The sequence below is a fragment of the Denticeps clupeoides genome, chromosome 18, assembly GCF_900700375.1.
Source record: "Denticeps clupeoides chromosome 18, fDenClu1.1, whole genome shotgun sequence".
In the NCBI taxonomy this organism is placed as follows: domain Eukaryota; kingdom Metazoa; phylum Chordata; class Actinopteri; order Clupeiformes; family Denticipitidae; genus Denticeps; species Denticeps clupeoides.
This window is the reverse complement of record NC_041724.1, coordinates 7,897,127-7,916,086: the sequence shown is the minus strand read 5'-3', so window position 1 is coordinate 7,916,086 and position 18,960 is coordinate 7,897,127. Positions and strand designations below refer to the sequence as shown.

General features: G+C 41.9%; 1 protein-coding gene across 3 annotated transcripts in view; it reads left to right on the top strand.

Moving 5' to 3' along the window:
• Positions 1-18,960, top strand: part of fstl5 (follistatin-like 5) — a 128,651-nt gene that overhangs the window by 30,272 nt on the left and 79,419 nt on the right. For 2 of the 3 annotated variants that reach the window (XM_028959721.1, XM_028959718.1), the window contains exon 3: positions 1,426-1,459. In XM_028959721.1, the coding sequence (XP_028815554.1) occupies positions 1,426-1,459 (34 nt within the window). The remainder of the gene's footprint in view (positions 1-1,425; positions 1,460-18,960) is intronic. The other variant, XM_028959720.1, reaches the window with a different exon arrangement.

The following is an 18,960-nucleotide window of genomic DNA, read 5'->3' as shown; positions in this document are numbered from 1 at the left end:
TGCATAAACACATAAAGTCATGTTGTTGTATTTGTGGTGCAATTGCACTAGCTTCATTTGAAAGAAGATTTTTTTTATTGATCAGTTGATATTTCTTAAAAATCAGTATGGAAAGTTCAGCATGAATACAAGCATTAATGCATTTTGTTATTCACAGTTCAGTATTCAGATTGGAAAAAATCAAAATTTTGTCTCCACACAAGCCAGAAATAACAGTGAACAGCATATTTTAATAAAATATCGTTACAGAGACACGATAAGAAAGTGAAGAGGCTATTTATGCTGTGTTTTTTGGACTTTCTTTGGCTACTGAATCACATTCCTTGTCTTTATGCAGCACCCCCCTTACCTCTGGATTGAAGCTGTATGCACATTTTTCACTGCTGTAAATTATTTGCTTCAAAGATAGAGGTGGTCTGTGTGCAATTGAAAAAGGGGAGCAATTATTTGGCCTTTATAACATAGGCTCAACTGCTCAATCATTCTATTATATTTGCGTTTAAAAATGTGCACATTGGATTTGGACTGTCTAGAACCAGGCATAAAACCACAACAGCTATGCTCTGAAACAGGGGAAGTAGCAAATCCAAGACCCAGCAAGGAGCCCACCATTCTGGAATTCTGATGGGAGAAGGGGGCGAAACAGTCCTCTTATTGTCCTTTCGTATGATAAAACCTCATGTCAAGCCAGGCCAACACTCATAATCAGCTTACAACGTGTGACGTAAAACGAGCAGCTACGATAAATCACTATTATTCCCCCCTGTTCTTCCCACTGTCCATCATTCTCTTGCTCTGTCTCCGGGTTTCACTGAGGTCAACCTTTCACTTCCAGCCTTGCGCTGGCGTTCTCTCAGACTCCGTATGCCTCTCCTCTACCTGTCTTCCACTCCGTTAGCCTGTCTGTCATACCCCATCATGTTTGATGCCAGCTGAGGCTTCAGGTGTCCTGTTATATAAAAACCTGCTAATCTAATGTGTTGCTTACATAAAACGTCCTTCTGATTCCTACACACTAAAGCCAGTGATTGCAGTAATTTACCTTCTCCGACTGAAGCAGCATTTTGGGCATTATTTTCAAACTAACGCTATGCGCAGCGGTACTCCCGAGGCGTGGGGCTTGTTCAGGTGTATATGGTAAAAGGCATCCTCACGATTTACATAAATAAGTAGATAGAACAAGAAAAAAAGCACTCGGTAGTTATCTGAATCTTGAAGATGACAAAGTAGCTACTAGCGTGAGACTGGAATTAGTGGCAGTTTGAAAAAGGGCTCATTGTGTGCATGAAATTCGTTTGGCAATCAAAGATTTAAGTGTGAAAAATGCAGTGTATTTTCCTCAGTGAAGTCATATCAGCATGCAGGCACTGCAGCTGCACATAACGCGATATTTTATGAGATGTTTTCTGTCTGTTCTTGTTCCAGCAGGATGGGATGGCTGAGAGTTTGCGGATTAAGGGTACGTACGGATTTCTCCATGTTTTTTTCTTTCTATCTGTCTCGCTCACTCTCCCGATTCCTCAGTGTGTGGTGTCTTCTGCTGCTCTGTTACACCCTGACCTTGTATTTAAAATGCACTGGCTTGCTTATTAATTCATGACTTCATTGCATTTTTTTAATTGAGCCATTGGGCAATATTTTCAAGGTGCCAAATAAGACTTATTGCATGAGACATATTTGCCAATTTCAGCGCTGATGATCTGCATGTTTCGTTGGTAGGGGCCAAGGTACATCCGGTATATGACAGCTACCAATCATGATTACTTTTAATGTATTGGGTTTTGGAAAAAAAATCTAAATAAAAGTGGGTTGGTTTCTTCATTCCATTATACAGATATTTTGCCTACTGACATACTGAACATTAACAAATATGTTTGTTGAATTTTTTGTATGAGTGCAATAAGTCTGTAAAATTTTCATCTTCAAAAAAAACGTGCAGACCTCACTTCTGTTCATCAGTAGCAGCAACATGCTGTTCCAGGCTGAGAATGATGCCTCTTTTAACATGCCATCATGTTTCAGCAAGGCTGATTGGCCATCAACACTTTCCTTTCCTCAGAAAGCCAAACCTAAAAAGATGATTTTGTGTGTGTGTGTGTGGTGAAGCCAGTATTGTTACAACCTTCCATTGCCACTGCTTCAGTAAGACCCAGCGAGTGTGAGTGCGAACCACGATACTGACTGAGAAGGAGAGAGAGAGCCAAATAGAAGAATTGGATAAATTGGAAAAATTGGAAAAAGAATTGGAAAAAGAATTGGAAAAAATCTCTTTACTTCTCACGAGGACCGGATCCACGGAGGTTTGAGGAAGTGAATGTGAGACCGACTGGGAAAAAAAAAAAAGTTACAGCAGCTGCAAGGATACTTTCAGCATATGGCATCTCTGTCCCTTGTGTGTATACCGGTAAATAAATAAATAAGGACGGACCCATGCAGCACTTCCACTGCTTCCTCCATTGCTTCTTTCACTTCTCTTGGAGCCATAAGATGACAGGAACACGTTGTGCAGGAATGGCTTGTGGTAATAAATATGTTCAGAGAGCTGCGAGGAGAAATGACTTGCCCCTTTAGCCTGAGCGGACTGCTGTCATTCAGCGATGCCTCAACCCCGCATCTCCCCGAGGGAGGAAAAAGGCCGAATCTGAAAAAGGATTTGAATGGCAGTCTACGAGTCTGTTGCTTTCTCTCGGTATCCGGGGACAACGGGCTGATGTACTGCACACAGCCCTGACCTGGAGCCCAGCCAGTGCAATCATATTGGCTAATAATGGGATGTCTGAATAAGTGTGCATGGCTGTGGGAATGCGTTTTCTTATCAGTGAGCATTTAAAATGACAAATTCCCTCTCAAATGTTGCCGTGCAATTTTCCATTTTGGGGAGGGGAATATGAATAGCGCGACCTGTCATTATTTGTGACATTTTCTTTTCCTATCTGCTCCGTGCTGAGACCTGTTCTGCACTGTGAAAGATCTGTCTGCTGTAATGGTCTCCTGAGGCTCAGTCTGCATGGGAAGAAAAGTTGATGAAATCAGAGATAGATTCCCTAAATGTCATCCTTTGGATCGCAGCTTGTAAAATATTGAGTCAAATGAATCTAACAATAACCATTTCCCTCTGACCTACCTTTCTCTGTCCCAGCACGGGTGAGGTTTTGATTTTTCGGACTGTCTGTCCATCTGTCCTGCTATTGTGAACACGCCGGGCCATGTTTTCCCATTGCTTCCATTGCTTGGGCCACATTCTGTAATATCGCTGCATCTGTGTCTTATGGATTTAGAAAAATGAACTGATTCAAACAAGACAGGCCTTACTGCTAGTTATCTGTATCTTGGAAAGGAAGACCTGATTACCCGCTTTGTTCTTTATGTTGGTGTCTAATGATTTCTGATGCACAGACGACAAACTTGACCAAGCAAGGTTGTGGTCAATCCTTGAGGTTTGTTAGTGAGTGTATGTTGTGTGCCATACAGTAGGCGGTCCTCCATTCTTGGTGAGTCGTTGTCCAGCACCCATGTCCCCAGATGGCATTGGGATTATGCAGTTAGCCTTTTAATGGTAGAATTCACATTTCAGACAAATGCTTCAGATACAACATTTAGAAAAACATTTATTTCTTATATGGCCCAAAATCACATACAGTATGTCTACACGGTTTTGACAGACCTTGGAGATGACATCCCCCACACTTTGACCCTTTCTGCACACAAGAAAATTCTCGGGAAGGAAACCATAAAGGGGCTTCCTTGCAGAGTAGAGTGATGTAATTGGAGTCAGTGCAGGGTTGGTAAAGATTTGTCTAAGAAAAAATAGTCCAACGGGTGTAGTGGTAGGAAAGTCCAAAGTGTAGTATAGAGCATCTGTCCATGTTTGGAGGTACTGGACAGTGCAGAGTAGTTTTTAGTCCAGTGTTATGGTCTACACTGCATGTACATTATAATGCTACTGGACTGAGTGGTTATGGTAGATGAACCTGTGAGAACTGGGTGGTTGATGTTTTATACTCATGGATGTTTTAATGTGAACCCTTTGTATGACATCAGAAAAAAGGCTGGAGGTGTCCTGACCAGGTTGCAAACAGTATAGGTGAAAGGACCGAATGTAATAATCCTTTTATGTTGTTTTCATTTATGGCATTTAGCCTGTTGCTCCTACCAATAGCGGCTTACAATGAACAGTTACAGGGACGCCCCAAGGTCTAGAGACAGGGAACACAACAAAAGAATCTGAACAGAAATGAATAATTTTGGCATGCAGGGTGTTTGTGCCATGCCTTGCCAGTCTGACATCAGCTTGTTTCTGCCTCTTTGAGGAGCTGCACTTGTCTTGTTTATGCAAATGCTGCATACTGACCAATGTCAGAAAGAGCATTTTCCCTAGTCGAAGTGTAGATATTTGGACGAATGAATATGGTGCTGCTTGATGAATAAATGCTTTAATACACCCCACAGCAACTGTAAATGTTTCTTCTTTTATTTATTTATTTATTTATTTATTTATTTATTTTCAATGTGTCTGGGTTGTAGGGGCGGGAAGAATAGCATAAAATCAGATGAAATTCAAGCAGTATAGGAAGAAGAAATGAAGTGTGGTGTCAAAACACAGTGAGCGAAGCGAGGGAAATTGTGGGAAGGGGCGGGATGGGGGGGGTTGCTGTTGAAAGGGGGGGTGGATGGTCGCTGAAAGTCAGAACGCCCCGATGCATCCCAGAATGCACCATAATTGGAATTCTAAATGAAGCCTCCGGTGCAGCAACTGCTCAAGCTATTCCAGCTAAAATCACATTTCAGGGAGGAAATAGAGGCTATTTGTGAGATATAAAAAAGTAGAGAAAAGGGGAAAAATAACATATAACCCACACATACACATGTATGTGTGTGATTCTTTTTTGGCTGTTCTGTTAAAATAACATTTCTTCCAAAAATTAATAATCTTTGTTGCATGCAGACTTAAACGTTTTACAGAAATAACTTTTTTTCATACTTTTCATAATGCACATGCACCCAGACAACAGAAACAGATGCTTTGCAGACATTTTATTTCCCAGCAACTCTTTTTTCTAGTGATCAGATTGCGTTTGTTTGCCATAATTCCTTGAACCACATCCAGTGAAGGCCCCTTGGCAGCTCTGAATATAAATATTTCAAGTTCCTAACAGATCCGGCTATGAATTGAACATTAATTCCTAAATTGTGCGTTCCCTCAGGGGTCCCTTTGCACTTTCAATAACCAAATGCAGCCTATTTAGTGAGGAAAGGAAATGGGCTATGATGGCTTTTCCATATTGCACTCCCTCTCTCACTGTGAAAAATATATGAATTGTCAACTCCCTGTCATTTAAAAATGTTTCACTGCCCTACAACATGTTAATATATAATAGCATTCATGGGCCTTAATTAAGTTTGATCACTGCAAATCTTGCCGGACAGCTGTGTTCCTTACATAAATGTTAGAGGACCAATATAAATCCAAACTGGTAACACACTTATGTGAAGGAGGGTAGAACTGGCACGTAAGAAATGTTTTATGAATGACATGAACTTGTATTACGACTGCATAGCCAAATAACCTCTGATACTTTTTGGGTGGGTAGTAGCCTAGTGGGTAACACGCTTGCCTATGAAACAGAACCAGAAGAGCACAAAGTCACAGGTTCAAACCCCACTCACTATCATCGTGTCACTGAGCAAGACACCTAATGAGTTTCTCCAAGGGGACTGTCCCAGTAACTACTGACTGTAAGGGTGTCAGATAAATTTAAAATGTAGGTTGTCTTAACAGCATTTTAAACTGAAATTCTTGAGAGAAGAATTTGTGAGTGACCAAGTCACTTATCAAATGCTCCATTCTCACTTATTATTATTCATTTTCAGTTAATTATCAGTGTTTATTATGTTCAACATTTTCTTCATTGTTCCCTTGACAAGTGACAGTTTGAAGACAGAAATAGTTTGTGAGCAATATTAAACAAAGCAATTTGTTGCCTTGGTTACCTTGGTCACCCGTACCTGAGCTGATGGCATGAAAGCCGAGGCTCCTGCTGTTTGTCCCATCTCTACCCTTTGTGCGCCTCTTTCCCAACCATTTTGCTCACGGGGCATAAGCGTTAAGATTATTCAGTGCGTGCTAAAAGCAGTTTGCTTAATTTCACAAAAATGCCCCTGTTGTTCAGGGGACCTCCCCTGGATAATCATCCATTTCGTTTCTAAACTACAACCAAAATGTGTCCTGTTGTCCAAAAAAAAAAAAGAGAGAATGAAGAAAGACATGCAGTCCAGTGCCACAGCCACATGAAGCTGGTTTTTCATATCAGTAATATATTATTTTATGAGATCCCACTATTGGTATATCTATCTGTATTTTTTGATGGACTTCTTGCAAACGCTGCGGAAACTGTACATTTTGTTTTACTTAGTGAAAAAGCTTGATTATTTTTTATACATTTTAGAAAATATATTCACAGTTTAATGATTAGCCAGAGATGCATTTTACACAGCAAACATGAACAGGAATATGCAGGAAGGTTCAGCAGTTCTCTCTATAGTCAGTTTAATAGTGATGCCCTGCACCGCCCCGCTGCTGCACGCTCCATACACACGCGGAACCGAACTGATTAATCACTGATCAGCTGACACACCCACTTCACTCACCGCACCCTGATCACGTCCCTTTAATGCTCCGCAAGTCAGACAGTCAGCGTGAGTGTTGAACATTAATCTGCTCCGCTTTCTTTCCTGCGGGCCCCTGCCCACACTTGGAGCAGCCAGCGGTACTTTTTACGTGCCTCGCCCTATGTGTTCTTTTGTTTATTTTCTGCGTTTGTGTAAATCTGCACTTGGGTCCATCTGCACATCTTCGTTCATGCCCTGTAGCGTTATATTAACCAGATTGGGAGGTTTTGATATTTCAGGGGAATCCTGCTTGCCAATAAAATGTATTCAGAAAACCAAGTGTTATACAATATCTAGTTTTGACAATTATATACTTTTGTGTGTGTGTGTGTGTCTGTTTGCATTTTGGTTGAAATACACATGTATCTGGCAACACTGCAGCAGAGCTGATGTTTAATTCTTGTACATCATCCCTACATCAGCCAAACTAACTACCAATATTAACTACCAGTATTACAACTAGAAATGACCTCAGTCAACTAGTTGGGGGAAAGTAATAAAAAATTTGATGTTTCAAAATGTATTGGGTTATTGGGTGTGGAGTTAATATTCTCTTTTTTTTGCTAATGGGTCTCGTAAATATGAATAAATGAAACTAAAGTAAAAATCTGTAAAAATCTTACAAAGATCTATCAATTTCACCCCTAGATGGTACCCGGTACACCACTGCAGCCCCGAACAGCACATCCCTTTAGGAAGAAATTCTTTTAATATTCAAGCCCCCGATTTCACTCCAGGATATGCTCTGAAAACAGTGGAAAAGTCAATATTTGCATGCACTGAATATTCATGAAATGAAAAACCCTGTGTACAAGGGGGACTACCTAATTTCAACAAAAGGATTTGCACGCCCAAGAATAATAAAATTATTTATTTAATTATTACAAGAGGCAGATTAGTGCTCTAGTGGTGGCACTCAAGCCATCGATCGGAGCGACGTCACCGGTACCCACATCACCTGCACAGATTTTAGCCGAATACTTGATTTCCCATCCTCAAAGACGGCACCTTCAGGAGCCTTTACTAGTCTCCTTTACAACGCCGAGGCCTTTCCACCACATCTCCACAAATGAATACTTGATTTCCCATCCTCAAAGACGGCACCTTCAGGAGCCTTTACTTGTCCCCTTTACAACGCCGAGGCATTTCCACCACATCTGCTGTGGGTTCTCACACAATGGCGTGTGGTCTTTAGCATCCAGACGCGCATCTTGCGTTAGAGACAAATTGGATCCCATTCATTATACGTGTGGACAAATGCAAAACAAACAAACTGGAGAAAACCAACAAGCTCTTCCTCATTAGCGGTTCAGCCCTTTTAACCAGGTCTTTTCCGAACGGCGCATCGTGCGAGTCAACCCGGACGCTTGAGTGCATTCTTCTCTCTGTTCTGCGTGAATAATGGATGACATGATTGCCCTGTTGCTGCTGGTGTATTCACTCTTCCTCTCGGCTGCGCCTCCATAACAGCATGCTGGGGATCTTGGGAGAGACATAGTTGGTCTGTGCTGCACTGAAAGCCCTCGTTCTCAGAGGTCTCTTAGCTTCGCTTGATGAAGGGAAGGAGAAGAAGTAGAAGGGGGAAAAAAAAAACATTATTTGCCTCTCCTTGCTCACTAGAGCTGATAATTTTTTTTTGGAGGGGAGGGCAACATCCAGTTGGTATTTCCTCTGAAAGTGAAGTGATTGTCACACGTGATACACAGCACACAGTGCACACAGTGACATTTGTCCTCTGCATTTAACCCATCACCCTGAGTGAGCAGTGGGCAGCCATGACAAGCGCCCGGGGAGCAGTGTGTGGGGACGGTGCTTTGCTCAGTGGCACCTCAGTGGTACCTTGGCGGGATTCGAACCAGCAACCTTCTGATTACGGGGCCGCTTCCTTAACCACTAGGCCACCACTGCCCACCACTGCCTCTATCTACCTGATCACATGCAGAGGTGTCCAACAGAAGTGGATCCAGGTTACCATGACAGCTTCGTCTCTGATGCCAAATGACTGGTGTTTGCCAGTAGCGTTGAAGGTACTAATCCAGTTCCCAAGACTAAAGTGCATTGACATATGTGTGCCCATGTATAAAAAAAAGTTCATAGGTCACGATTACAACTGGAGCAACTCAGCGCTATTGACCACGGCACAAATCAGTATGGAGACAGTTTCATCAGAAGCCCACAATGGCCGGCTGCCACTGGCCAGACAGCTTAATGCTACATGAATTAGCAGAGGGCGCTGTGCAATGAGTTTACAATTAGCCAAGCGTAGCGAGGCTTGGCGAATACGGCCATTTACAAAGACGATGAGCCATGCATTCTAATGATGAGCAGACAATGAGCGGTGTGGGGAAAAAAATAAGTTGCACACCCTGCTTGGCAATGCTGTGCTGATCTGGAATTGGTCTCTACTTTTACTGAAAATCACTATGGACACTGTAATATAGCACATATTATATATTATATATATCAATGTTGTGTTTAATCTGGGAATATTTAAAAAGTGCCTTACATTAATTGATGAAAAGGCTTAATTAAGCCAACAATTGGTCAATAATCTAACTGACCAATTGTTGACCCAAAATGACATTTTGCAAAAATGGTGTCAGCATATATAATTCAAAATCACACGTGGCACTTTCCACAATAATCGCTAGCGTTTAAAGCAAAAGCATCATCGTAGAGTATCTAATAAATGGAGCACATGTTTTGTGTGCTCTTCACAGGTCGCCACGATGCTCCACATGTGCAGTTTGTAGCCTTAGAAAGGCAAATAGTGTGGCACCCAATCAACCTGCCTCTCCCTTGCCTTTCACTGAGCTACAGAGAATGATAAATATGTTTGGATGCCCTTTTGCCTTAGAATTTATGGAGCAGGTCTGGACCCCGTGGCTGTGGTTTATGTAACTACAAGACTGATGTGAAAGTGCCATGAATCGATAAAAATAAATAAACCAAAATGAAATGGAAAAAAAAAAATTGAATAAAAATTGTGAATAGAGTCATCACTCATGACTGCTACTGAGTCAAAGGCTTATTTTTAGAGAAAATATCATGTGCTGCTTGGCTTCCTAAGTAAATGCATAAGCCTTTGTACGCTTGTGTACACCTAGGATTGATTGGAGCATTTTGTTAAATGCCTACGCGTACACGTTTGCTCCCATTTTTGCTTTCTTTTAATTCGGAGAGGCATGCTTTTCTAAGGCAGCCAATTGGTTTGTCAGGATGTCAAGCGTCCCACACTCTCCACTTGGCTGCAGTTTGTCTTAATTACTGCAGTGCCAGAATTTGCGTGTCGTACCGTGCACTACTGCAAATTCAAATACAAGCAAACTGCTGGAAGTTACTGAGGAACCTTTTAAAAAACGATTGCACTTTGTAACTAAACCCCACTGAGAGAATACTTTGCCTTCACAACAATCTACACCTCCTACAATCTCAGCAGCAAAGTAAGAATTGAGCAGGGACACTCAACTGGATGTTGAGCTTCTCTGAAATGCAGATTCCTGTCTGTGCGAGCGCTTCTTCCTTTGTGCCGAGTGCAAGAACAAAACAGAACCTAATTTACAGCTTACTTACATTCTTATTGGACAATCATGGCGCCTGGTTACGATAACTAAGCTACCTGAGAAATTCTGTTTTGAGGAACACCCTCAGTATTTTTGGCTGGGTGAAGTTGTGTTTTTGGTACAGTACCAAATATGTTTTTGTCATGCTAATCATACTAAACTAGAACTAGCTTCCAGCGATTTGCAGCAGCAACAGCAGGGCAGTCAGAAACTAACCATGCGCCTTTCTGTTTTCTTAGTTCAGTCACATGTATTACATTATTTGTATTTTCTACAAATTTTATAGCCATAGTTGCACCTCACTGCAGGTTTTATTTATGTAATGCTATGTGCTGAAGAAGGAACATCGCTTTCTGCCAGTTCAGGAGTTTCTTTTTTCAGCACTCTTTAGTTGCAGCAAAGTTAATTCCCACAAAACGCCCTTGTAGTGACGTAATGACTTTTTCATTCCACATGCCACCTTCCGTACAGTAGCCCTGCTCCTCAAAGCATGTAAACACATATTACACTGTAGCCAATGTATGTAAATTTTTAAATGTACATTTACAGCATTTATCAGATGTCCTTCTCAGATGTCCTTACAATTCTTAGTCACGGGGCCAATCTGCCTGGAGACACTCAGGGTTAAGTGTCTTGCTCAGGTACACAATGGTAGTAAGTGGGGTTTGAACCTGGGTCTTCTGGTTCACAGGCGAGTGTGTTACCCACTAGGATACTACCACCTAATTTACCCAGAACTCTTGATTATAATTATTGTATTTTTAGCATATAACACTATAACAGACAGCCAGAGGTATTTTATACAGACAAATGTTTTGAGAATAACACAAATACTGTTTGTTGTTTCAGTGTTTTTAGATCTTTTTATCAGTTTATCAGGAGTGCAAGACTTTTATGGACTATTACATCAAGTTTATGCAAAGAGACAATATTTGCAGTGTTGCCCTGACATGCTGTCAATCAACTTCTAGGCCAAATACTTACTGATGGTGACGCATTTCTTCATAATAAGTGCTTGTAGTTTGTCAGAATTTGTGTTTTTTTGTTTGCCCACCCGCCTCTTCTCAATTGGATTAAGGTCCTGGGAGTTTCCTGGCCATGGACCCAAAAATTCAATGCTTTGAATTTTGCTCTGAACTACTTAGTTATCGCTTGGCCCTTATGTGCTCCATCGTGGTTGGGAGAAGTTGCTGTGGGAGGATGTTTTGGTAGCATTCTTTATTCATGGCTATGTTCTTAGGCATTGTGGGTGAGTCCACTCCCTTGGATGAGAAGCAGCCCCACACATGAATGGTCTGAAGATACTTTACTGTTGGCACGAGACGGGACTGTCTGCCATTCTTACTCAACCAGCAAGACAGAATGATCTTCAGCTTTGTGCTCCTCAACACTCTCACTTGTGTTAACGAGAGAATCACTGAAATAATCTAAGCAGGTCCTTTTGTGGCAGGGTTGAAATGCAGTGGAATTGTTTTTTATTTGGATTAAGTTCATTTTCTTAGAAAAGAGGAACTTTGCAATTCATCTGATCACTCTTCATAACATTCTGGATTAGATGCAAATTGCCAATAAAAAAAGGAAACAGAAGCAGCAAACTTTATTAAAACCAGTGTAGAGGGAAGAAATGTGGACACTGCACGTGGTTCACCTTGGTTCATGGAACAGTCAGAAAACAACCTTATCTCACTTTAAACCTTGGTGATGTACAAGGCTAAGATGTTTTCCAGACAAGCGGGTTATGCTGGACACAAGACAAGTTCTGGTGTCCTTGTCCAGGCACCTATGACGAAGCTGGCATGATTCTGCTTTCCTACCCTTCGTTACCCACAGTGGTATGAATATGTACAACCTAATAATGGTGGGAGTTCTTCTTGCGAGTCCCTCCATGCGCATGGTGAATTCAACTTGGAAAATCAACTCAGTTGAGATTCATTTGCAGCTCTACAGATGGGACAATTCGCACCACACCAGTATTTGTGTCATTCTCAAAACTTTTTGCCACGACTGTTTATGCTGTTTGTAACTGCTTGTTTGAAGTTGAAGATGAACTTTATTGTTATTTTAGCTATAGTTACAGACAAAGTTACATATTGACATACAGTTCACGTGTGTGACACAGACAAACTGAGCTAAATAACACAGGCAAAAACATGTAGACAACAATGAGACACACAAGTGCTAAACAGGTGAGATTGATGATAAAGGTGCAAAGTAAAATTGTGCAAATCTTACTGTGCAAAATGCAGTGGTGCATTAATAGATAACATTACAGATGGAAAATATTAAAATATTAACAGAGGTAGTGCGATTGTCGGTGTGTGTGTGTATAAGTGAATGTGTTAGTCCAGAGTGGAAAGTCCCTGAGTGTTCAGGTGTCTGATGGCCTGTGGGATGAAGCTGCTTCAGAGTCTGGCAGTAAAGGCCCGAATGCTTTGGTACCTTTTTCTGGATGGCAGGAGGGTGAAGAGTGCATTTGAGGGGTGTGTAGAGTCCTTCACAATGCTGGTGGATTTCCTGAATTCTCGCATATAGCATAGCAAATGTCCATTATGGATGGAAGGAGAGATTTTTTCAGCTGTCCTCACTATCTGCTATAGGGTCTTGCGGTCCAATACGGTGCAGTTCCCAAACAGTGATGCTTTCATCAGCCTCAGCAGGAAGTAGAGACGGTGCTGGGCTTTCTTGGCTATTGAGCTGATTTCTGGGGAGGTTCTCCTCTAGATGAACACCAAGGAACTTTGTGTTTTTTACAATCTCCAGAAATCATCTCTTTCATCCACATTCAGATTGTTGACCTTACACCAGTCCGTCAGTCGTTGCAACTGATCTCTGTACGCTGAGTCATTGTTCTTGCTGATGAGACCCACCACGGTCGATTATGTGGTTGGAGCTGCACAGTCGTGGGTCAGGAGGGAGAACAGCATTGGACTGAGCATACAGCCCTGAGAAGCTCCAGTGCTCAGTGTGGTGGTGCTGGAGATCCAGCACCAGTTCCTGATCCGGACAGACTGAGGTCTCTCAGTCAGGAGGTCCAAGAACCAGTTGCAGAGGGAGGTGTTCAGACCCAGCAGGCTCAGCTTCTTGACCATGTGCTCAAGAATAATTTTATTAATATCAGAAAAACTGAAAAACATTTTTTGGGAAACAAGAGCGAGTCTTCTAAACACTCTGTTTCTGAAACATGTTTAGGGCTTTCCCCTCCAGATTTACAGTTCATATAAATAGTTTTTGGCTGTTAACTGTTTCATACCATAGAAAATACAGGGCAGTGTAAGAAAAAGAAAAAAATAAGAAATTCATCATGATTTCAACACTGTGAATGAGAAAACAACATAAAAACTACAAAGTCGCACATAAGAAATCAGCAAACATCACACAGGGACGATTGCACAGAGTATTTATAACCAGAGTTTCTCCTTGCCCATGCCTCTGTGTTAAACATCTCTGCCTGCGTGCCCTAAATACGCCTGTTACTCGACGTGAGCAGAGATGCCGCGCTCCCTCAGAACATGCGTGGTGGCAGGATTCCCGCTTTGTAACTCGAACGCCGTTTGTTCCCGGACTGGGGGAACACACCCCTCCACCGTTGCAGTTGTCAGACAACTCGGCGGCGCTGCCAATATCACCCTTCGTGGAGGCACATTATCACCTCGGCACAGGTGCCAAGCATCACGAGATGTCAGTCATAATCATGGGCCATTCCTGGGTGGAATGGGTGGAGCGCGATTACAATTAACATCTATCCTCCTCCTTACTCAATGCCTCTGTTTATCAAAAGCAAAGACAGGTGCTTGAGAAAGACTTTACGTTTAACGGTTATTTGAGCTTCTAAAATGTCACTGATCGGAGTTGGCCAAGCAACTGAATCCATTTTACTCCCACTTATAATGCAATGTGTGCTAAATAAGTCACATTACAAAACACTACATAGAGCATAATACTGTTTGAAGTATTATCCTACACATATGGCATATCAAGAAAATTAATTGCGATGATTATGTATGATTTTCTTATTGACCAACAAGCTCAATCATTTAAAAAATATTTGTGAGCCTGGTAACCAGCAGTAAGCGTTATGTGCTGATCAAAATATTCTTATAATAGATTGTGTAGAGGGGGCGTTAATGGGCTTTTAGCCGATGTGACACTCTCAAATATTTACAAACCTAAACCAATTTTCCTATAGTAAAAAACACAACCATCTAACACACGCATACACACACACTATGCAACATTTCTCCCATTACTGGTACATGTACTTACAAAACAACATGCTGCATACAATCAGGATAAAAATGAAGAAAACACAATGAAGCTCCAGCCCGAATCGTGGAGCCGGAGTACCCACTCAGGAATCAGTCCATGACAGTCTCATAAAAACATGCAAAAAGGAACAATATGGTTCAATGTGGTTCCCCAACCAGATCTTAAGCATGCTGAAATGTAACAATTGGGAATAAATTAGGGTGATCAGGGACCTTTGCCCCAGGCACGTGGGGGGTGGCGCGCCAACCTATTTTAAATACACAAATGCATTTTGTATGCGCGGGCACGTGCATTTTGTTTATCCAGGATTTTTTAGTCTGACGTGGTAAGAACAGGAGAGATGCAGTCTCAGAGCGCCCTGCCCTAATCATATTTCCCGGTTAGTGAGTTACCAAGACCTTCAGAGGCTCGAGCCGATATACAGTGGCTATAAAAGAATGCCACTGCCGATTTGTCCACAATTTAAACCAATCAGGGCTGCTCCGCACCGTCAACAAGGACTCTGATTTACTTGCCGCCATATTCCGTTAGTGATTGAAAGGCGCAGACTTCCTTTCTCACCTTAACAGCAATTATTCTAAAATAAAATTGCCAGCGCAGACTTACTTTATCTTTTTTTCCATGTGATCATTTTCCAGTGTTTTCATCATCTTTCAAAGTCTTCAGTGACTTGGGGGTGGATCCCTGAACGATCCGGTGAGGGCGTTGTCACTGTTTTGCTGCCTGTTTACCTGCCTTTTTGCCTCCTCCCGCTCTGGCAGGGGAGTCTGGGGGTGATAACTGGTGGAGGTGGAGGGAAGAGACGCCGATGAAAGTTGTTTACTACACTTGGCAAAGTCCCCAAGGACCCGTCACCGTCGCCGCTGCTGCCGCAAAACATTAGACACGCTGTGACTTGCATCCCGGGCTCGGAGAAAAGCGTGAGTTAGGCGTAGGGGTGGGGGACAGAGCAGGGAATAAAAAAAGTTAAAAATACAGTGAGAAAACACACCAGTATCGCGTTTTAAGCGCAGGCGTTTCACAGAGCACTTCTGTACAGGATCGTGGGAAGCTTAGGGATGGTGAAACTGTTTTTTTTTTTTTTATGGTAGCAAATGATCCTCCAATGCGGAATCTATAAACGCTGGTCACAGCAGCTCAGCCACGAGCGTGGCTGCGCCAAGATTGTGTGGGTGTTGGAGCCTCCACTGCTCTTTCTTCCCAAAACGTGCCCGCTTCTTCCCTTCCTCCATTTGCCCCAATGAGACATGGCACATGGGGCTTTGATCTCCCGCGGCAAGGTGTTTTGATCATGCCCCCGCTGTCCGTGGCGCTCATTATTTTCCCTACGTCCCTTATATTTTTCCCAACGGCGTGTGAAAAGGAAACTGGCAGTGACTGTGATGGGGGCAGCAGTTGGGCTCCACGCCACAGTCCCGCTCATAATCTGCAATGTGAATGAATGCTATATTCGCGTACTAGAGTGAGGTGAGCCTTGAAGTTACAGGGCAATACAGAGGACGATCTGAGGCCGTGGCCTAAACAATTTTCAAGGCTGTGTAGCTATACTGGTTCCTTTTTCTAAATTGGCCATTAGAACATTCCCTACATCATTATTTAATGATGAGTTTAAATAAGCAGAAGAGCCTCTAACTTTTCATGATGTTAAAGTGAAGGGGTGAGGCCTGCACTCTTCTATTCCATGGTTTCAAACACTTTCATAAGCATCTCATATTTTTAAGTTAACTGGAAGTATAAGTAATGCTATTAACTACTATCTAGACTTAATAAATAAAAATTATATTATGTTATTTCTCTGGAAGACCTGAAATCGTTTATAGGTTTTTGCTTTACTTTACTTTACTTGGCAGACGCTTTTTCACCACCTTTTTAATCCCTGCTGTAGAATGCAGTGGAAATCCTACTTTAGATACCTGTCTTTCACATCTCTGGCTATAATATTACATCAGCTCCTCCAGATGCTTGCTGTGCTTGAGTAATTGTAACTCTGAAACTTGAGTCACCTTGCTAGATTAAAAATAGTCATTGGTCGCTTGTGTCACTTGATCGCTCAGGAAATCTAAAAAAAAAAACATAAAAAAAAAAAAAATCAAACAAATATCAAATAGCAAAAAAAGAGTAAAGAGTGGAAAAAAGTGGAAGTGGAAGAGTAAATAAAATAACTTCACAAATTGATTTTCTGTGTTCCCTCTGAGTTTTCAAGGAACAACACCCCCCCCCCCCCCCCCCCTTCTGCTTCTTCCATGCTAAGTGATAACACCGCCTCGGGAAGTGGCAACTGGTGCGAAGAGAGCTTTTTCACAAGCCTGACTCTTTGTTTGTTATTCAGTTTTGATGCCAGCTGGCATGAAAAAAAAAAGTGGCAGAACATTTCATGTTATTATTTTGAGACTGCACCTCGACTGCAGACATCGTGGGATTGCCGATAATGGAGATGGGTTCCAGGTGGCTTATGGGAAGGCTAGTGGTTGCCATGCATTACATTTTGAGGTGCCGCCTCATTACTGCCTCGGGTACAGCGGGAAGCGGCGAGGCTCGGCCGCTGCTCTCTGGCTTGTAATTAGAAGGACAGCCTCGGGGTGCTCCGTACCCCTGCACTGATGAATATTTAATTGGAAGTCCAGTCTGCTGGTGGATCAATGCTAGGCGAGCTCTTCACGTCAACTTCACCTATCTAGACACTGACCGAGCAAATTCGACACATCTCTGTTTTCTTATCGATTTTTATTGTGATGTCTTTTGATGGTCTTCGTTTCCTCTTTAAATTTGGGTTTGGTGGAAAGCTCACCTCCTCGAGAGGCTGCGGTTAGGGAAAGATCTTCATAGAACAGTGGAAGAAAAGAGGAGAATTTGAAACTAAAACTGTAGTTTGAGAGAAATCCACACAGTGCAGAGAAGAGTAGAGGGCTGAGCCAAGACTGAGGAAAATTCACACCTTTGGATCTGTCTAACAATCAAGACTCTGTTCAGTGTTGTGTTTTTAAAAAGTAAAGTCCATAAGAATAAAGAGCTGGATTATTGGTGGTGGAAGGTACATGACATGACACCTGCAGCAAGCCAAATAAAGCGACTACATAATTAAGGAACATTTAAAAAATGTTTCAAAATTAAAAAAAGGTTTGTATAAAAAGGGAACTACAAGGCTCACATTAGAAAGCAGTAAAGGAAAGGGTTAAACGGTGGTAAACTGTAATGAAGCAGACAGAGGTAGATTCAGTTTTTATTTAAAGATTCCACCTAAAATGCCTCTTTTAGATGTGGCCCCTTAAGTGGAGAAATCACCATGGGTTGTTGATAGAATTTGAAGGATGAAACATTAATTTTCTGAAAACAAAATGATAGAAACACATGCATTTGATGACTCTGAGCTTAGAGATGACTCTGAGAATCTGTGCTGTGGTTTTTAATTAGCCAAAATGCAACCTCTTTTCTAGTGTATTTACTTTGAGTCAGGGTTATTGTACTGTTGGTAAAAGAGTTTTCCACAAGGGGGGATCACTGACTGTTCACTCTAAAAGCCATGCGGGTTGGTGGCTAAGTGGTGTTCAGAGGGTCACAGATGCCATTAGAACAAGGGATGTGCGATAAAATTAAAATTTCCGGTTGGTATCGGCAATACTGATCCGATACTGATACTGTACTTTATACAAAAACTAAACGTTTTTGGAAAATCTAAATAAAAAGTGTATGTCAAGTGTGTGTCCTTGTCTTGAGTACTGAATGGCTGGGGGTGCTCACCCAGAACGTCCATTTCTGTGACGCCTCTTGAGTCAGGTTGTTGTGTGAGGAACAGTATTTCTACTGGCATTACTTTCTGTTGTTCAGCTGTATGTGGTACTGAAATTAGAAGAGCAAAAATATTGACACCATTTTGCTAGTATCTATCCGATACTGATACCAACTTGATATTGATAGTATCGAGATTTTGGATTGCTTCAAACATATCCAATTGCAACTCCCATATATTTCTGCTTTGACATGGTGCAGAGATCTCAGAAAGACTTTCTTGGTCACTGACTTTTCTGGGCTCTGACAGCGGCAACAATAGCATTATCATCCACTGAGTGCAGGACAACCCATGCAACCCAATGGTAGAGAAAAAGGTTAAATCTTTATTTTGACTCAAACCGAGGTAGTTTACAGCTGGTGCCTGAAGGAAGCTCTTTTTGTCCACGTCCATCCGTCACGTCTTGGCCACATTGGCTTTGACAGTTCGGGCTACTGCTGTCCACCTAGTTCAGCTCATCAGCATGTTTGCATGCATGACTCAGTGACAGGTTCCTGCTTAGAGGGAAAAATCAGCTGTCATGAATAAGACGGCTATGAGAGCCTGATAGTTTATTATATACAGTACAGTTCATCCGGAAAGTATTAAAAAAATCATCACTTTTTCCACATTTTGTTATGTAACAGCCCTATTCCAAAATTGATTAAATTCATTTTTATTCCTCAGAATTCTACA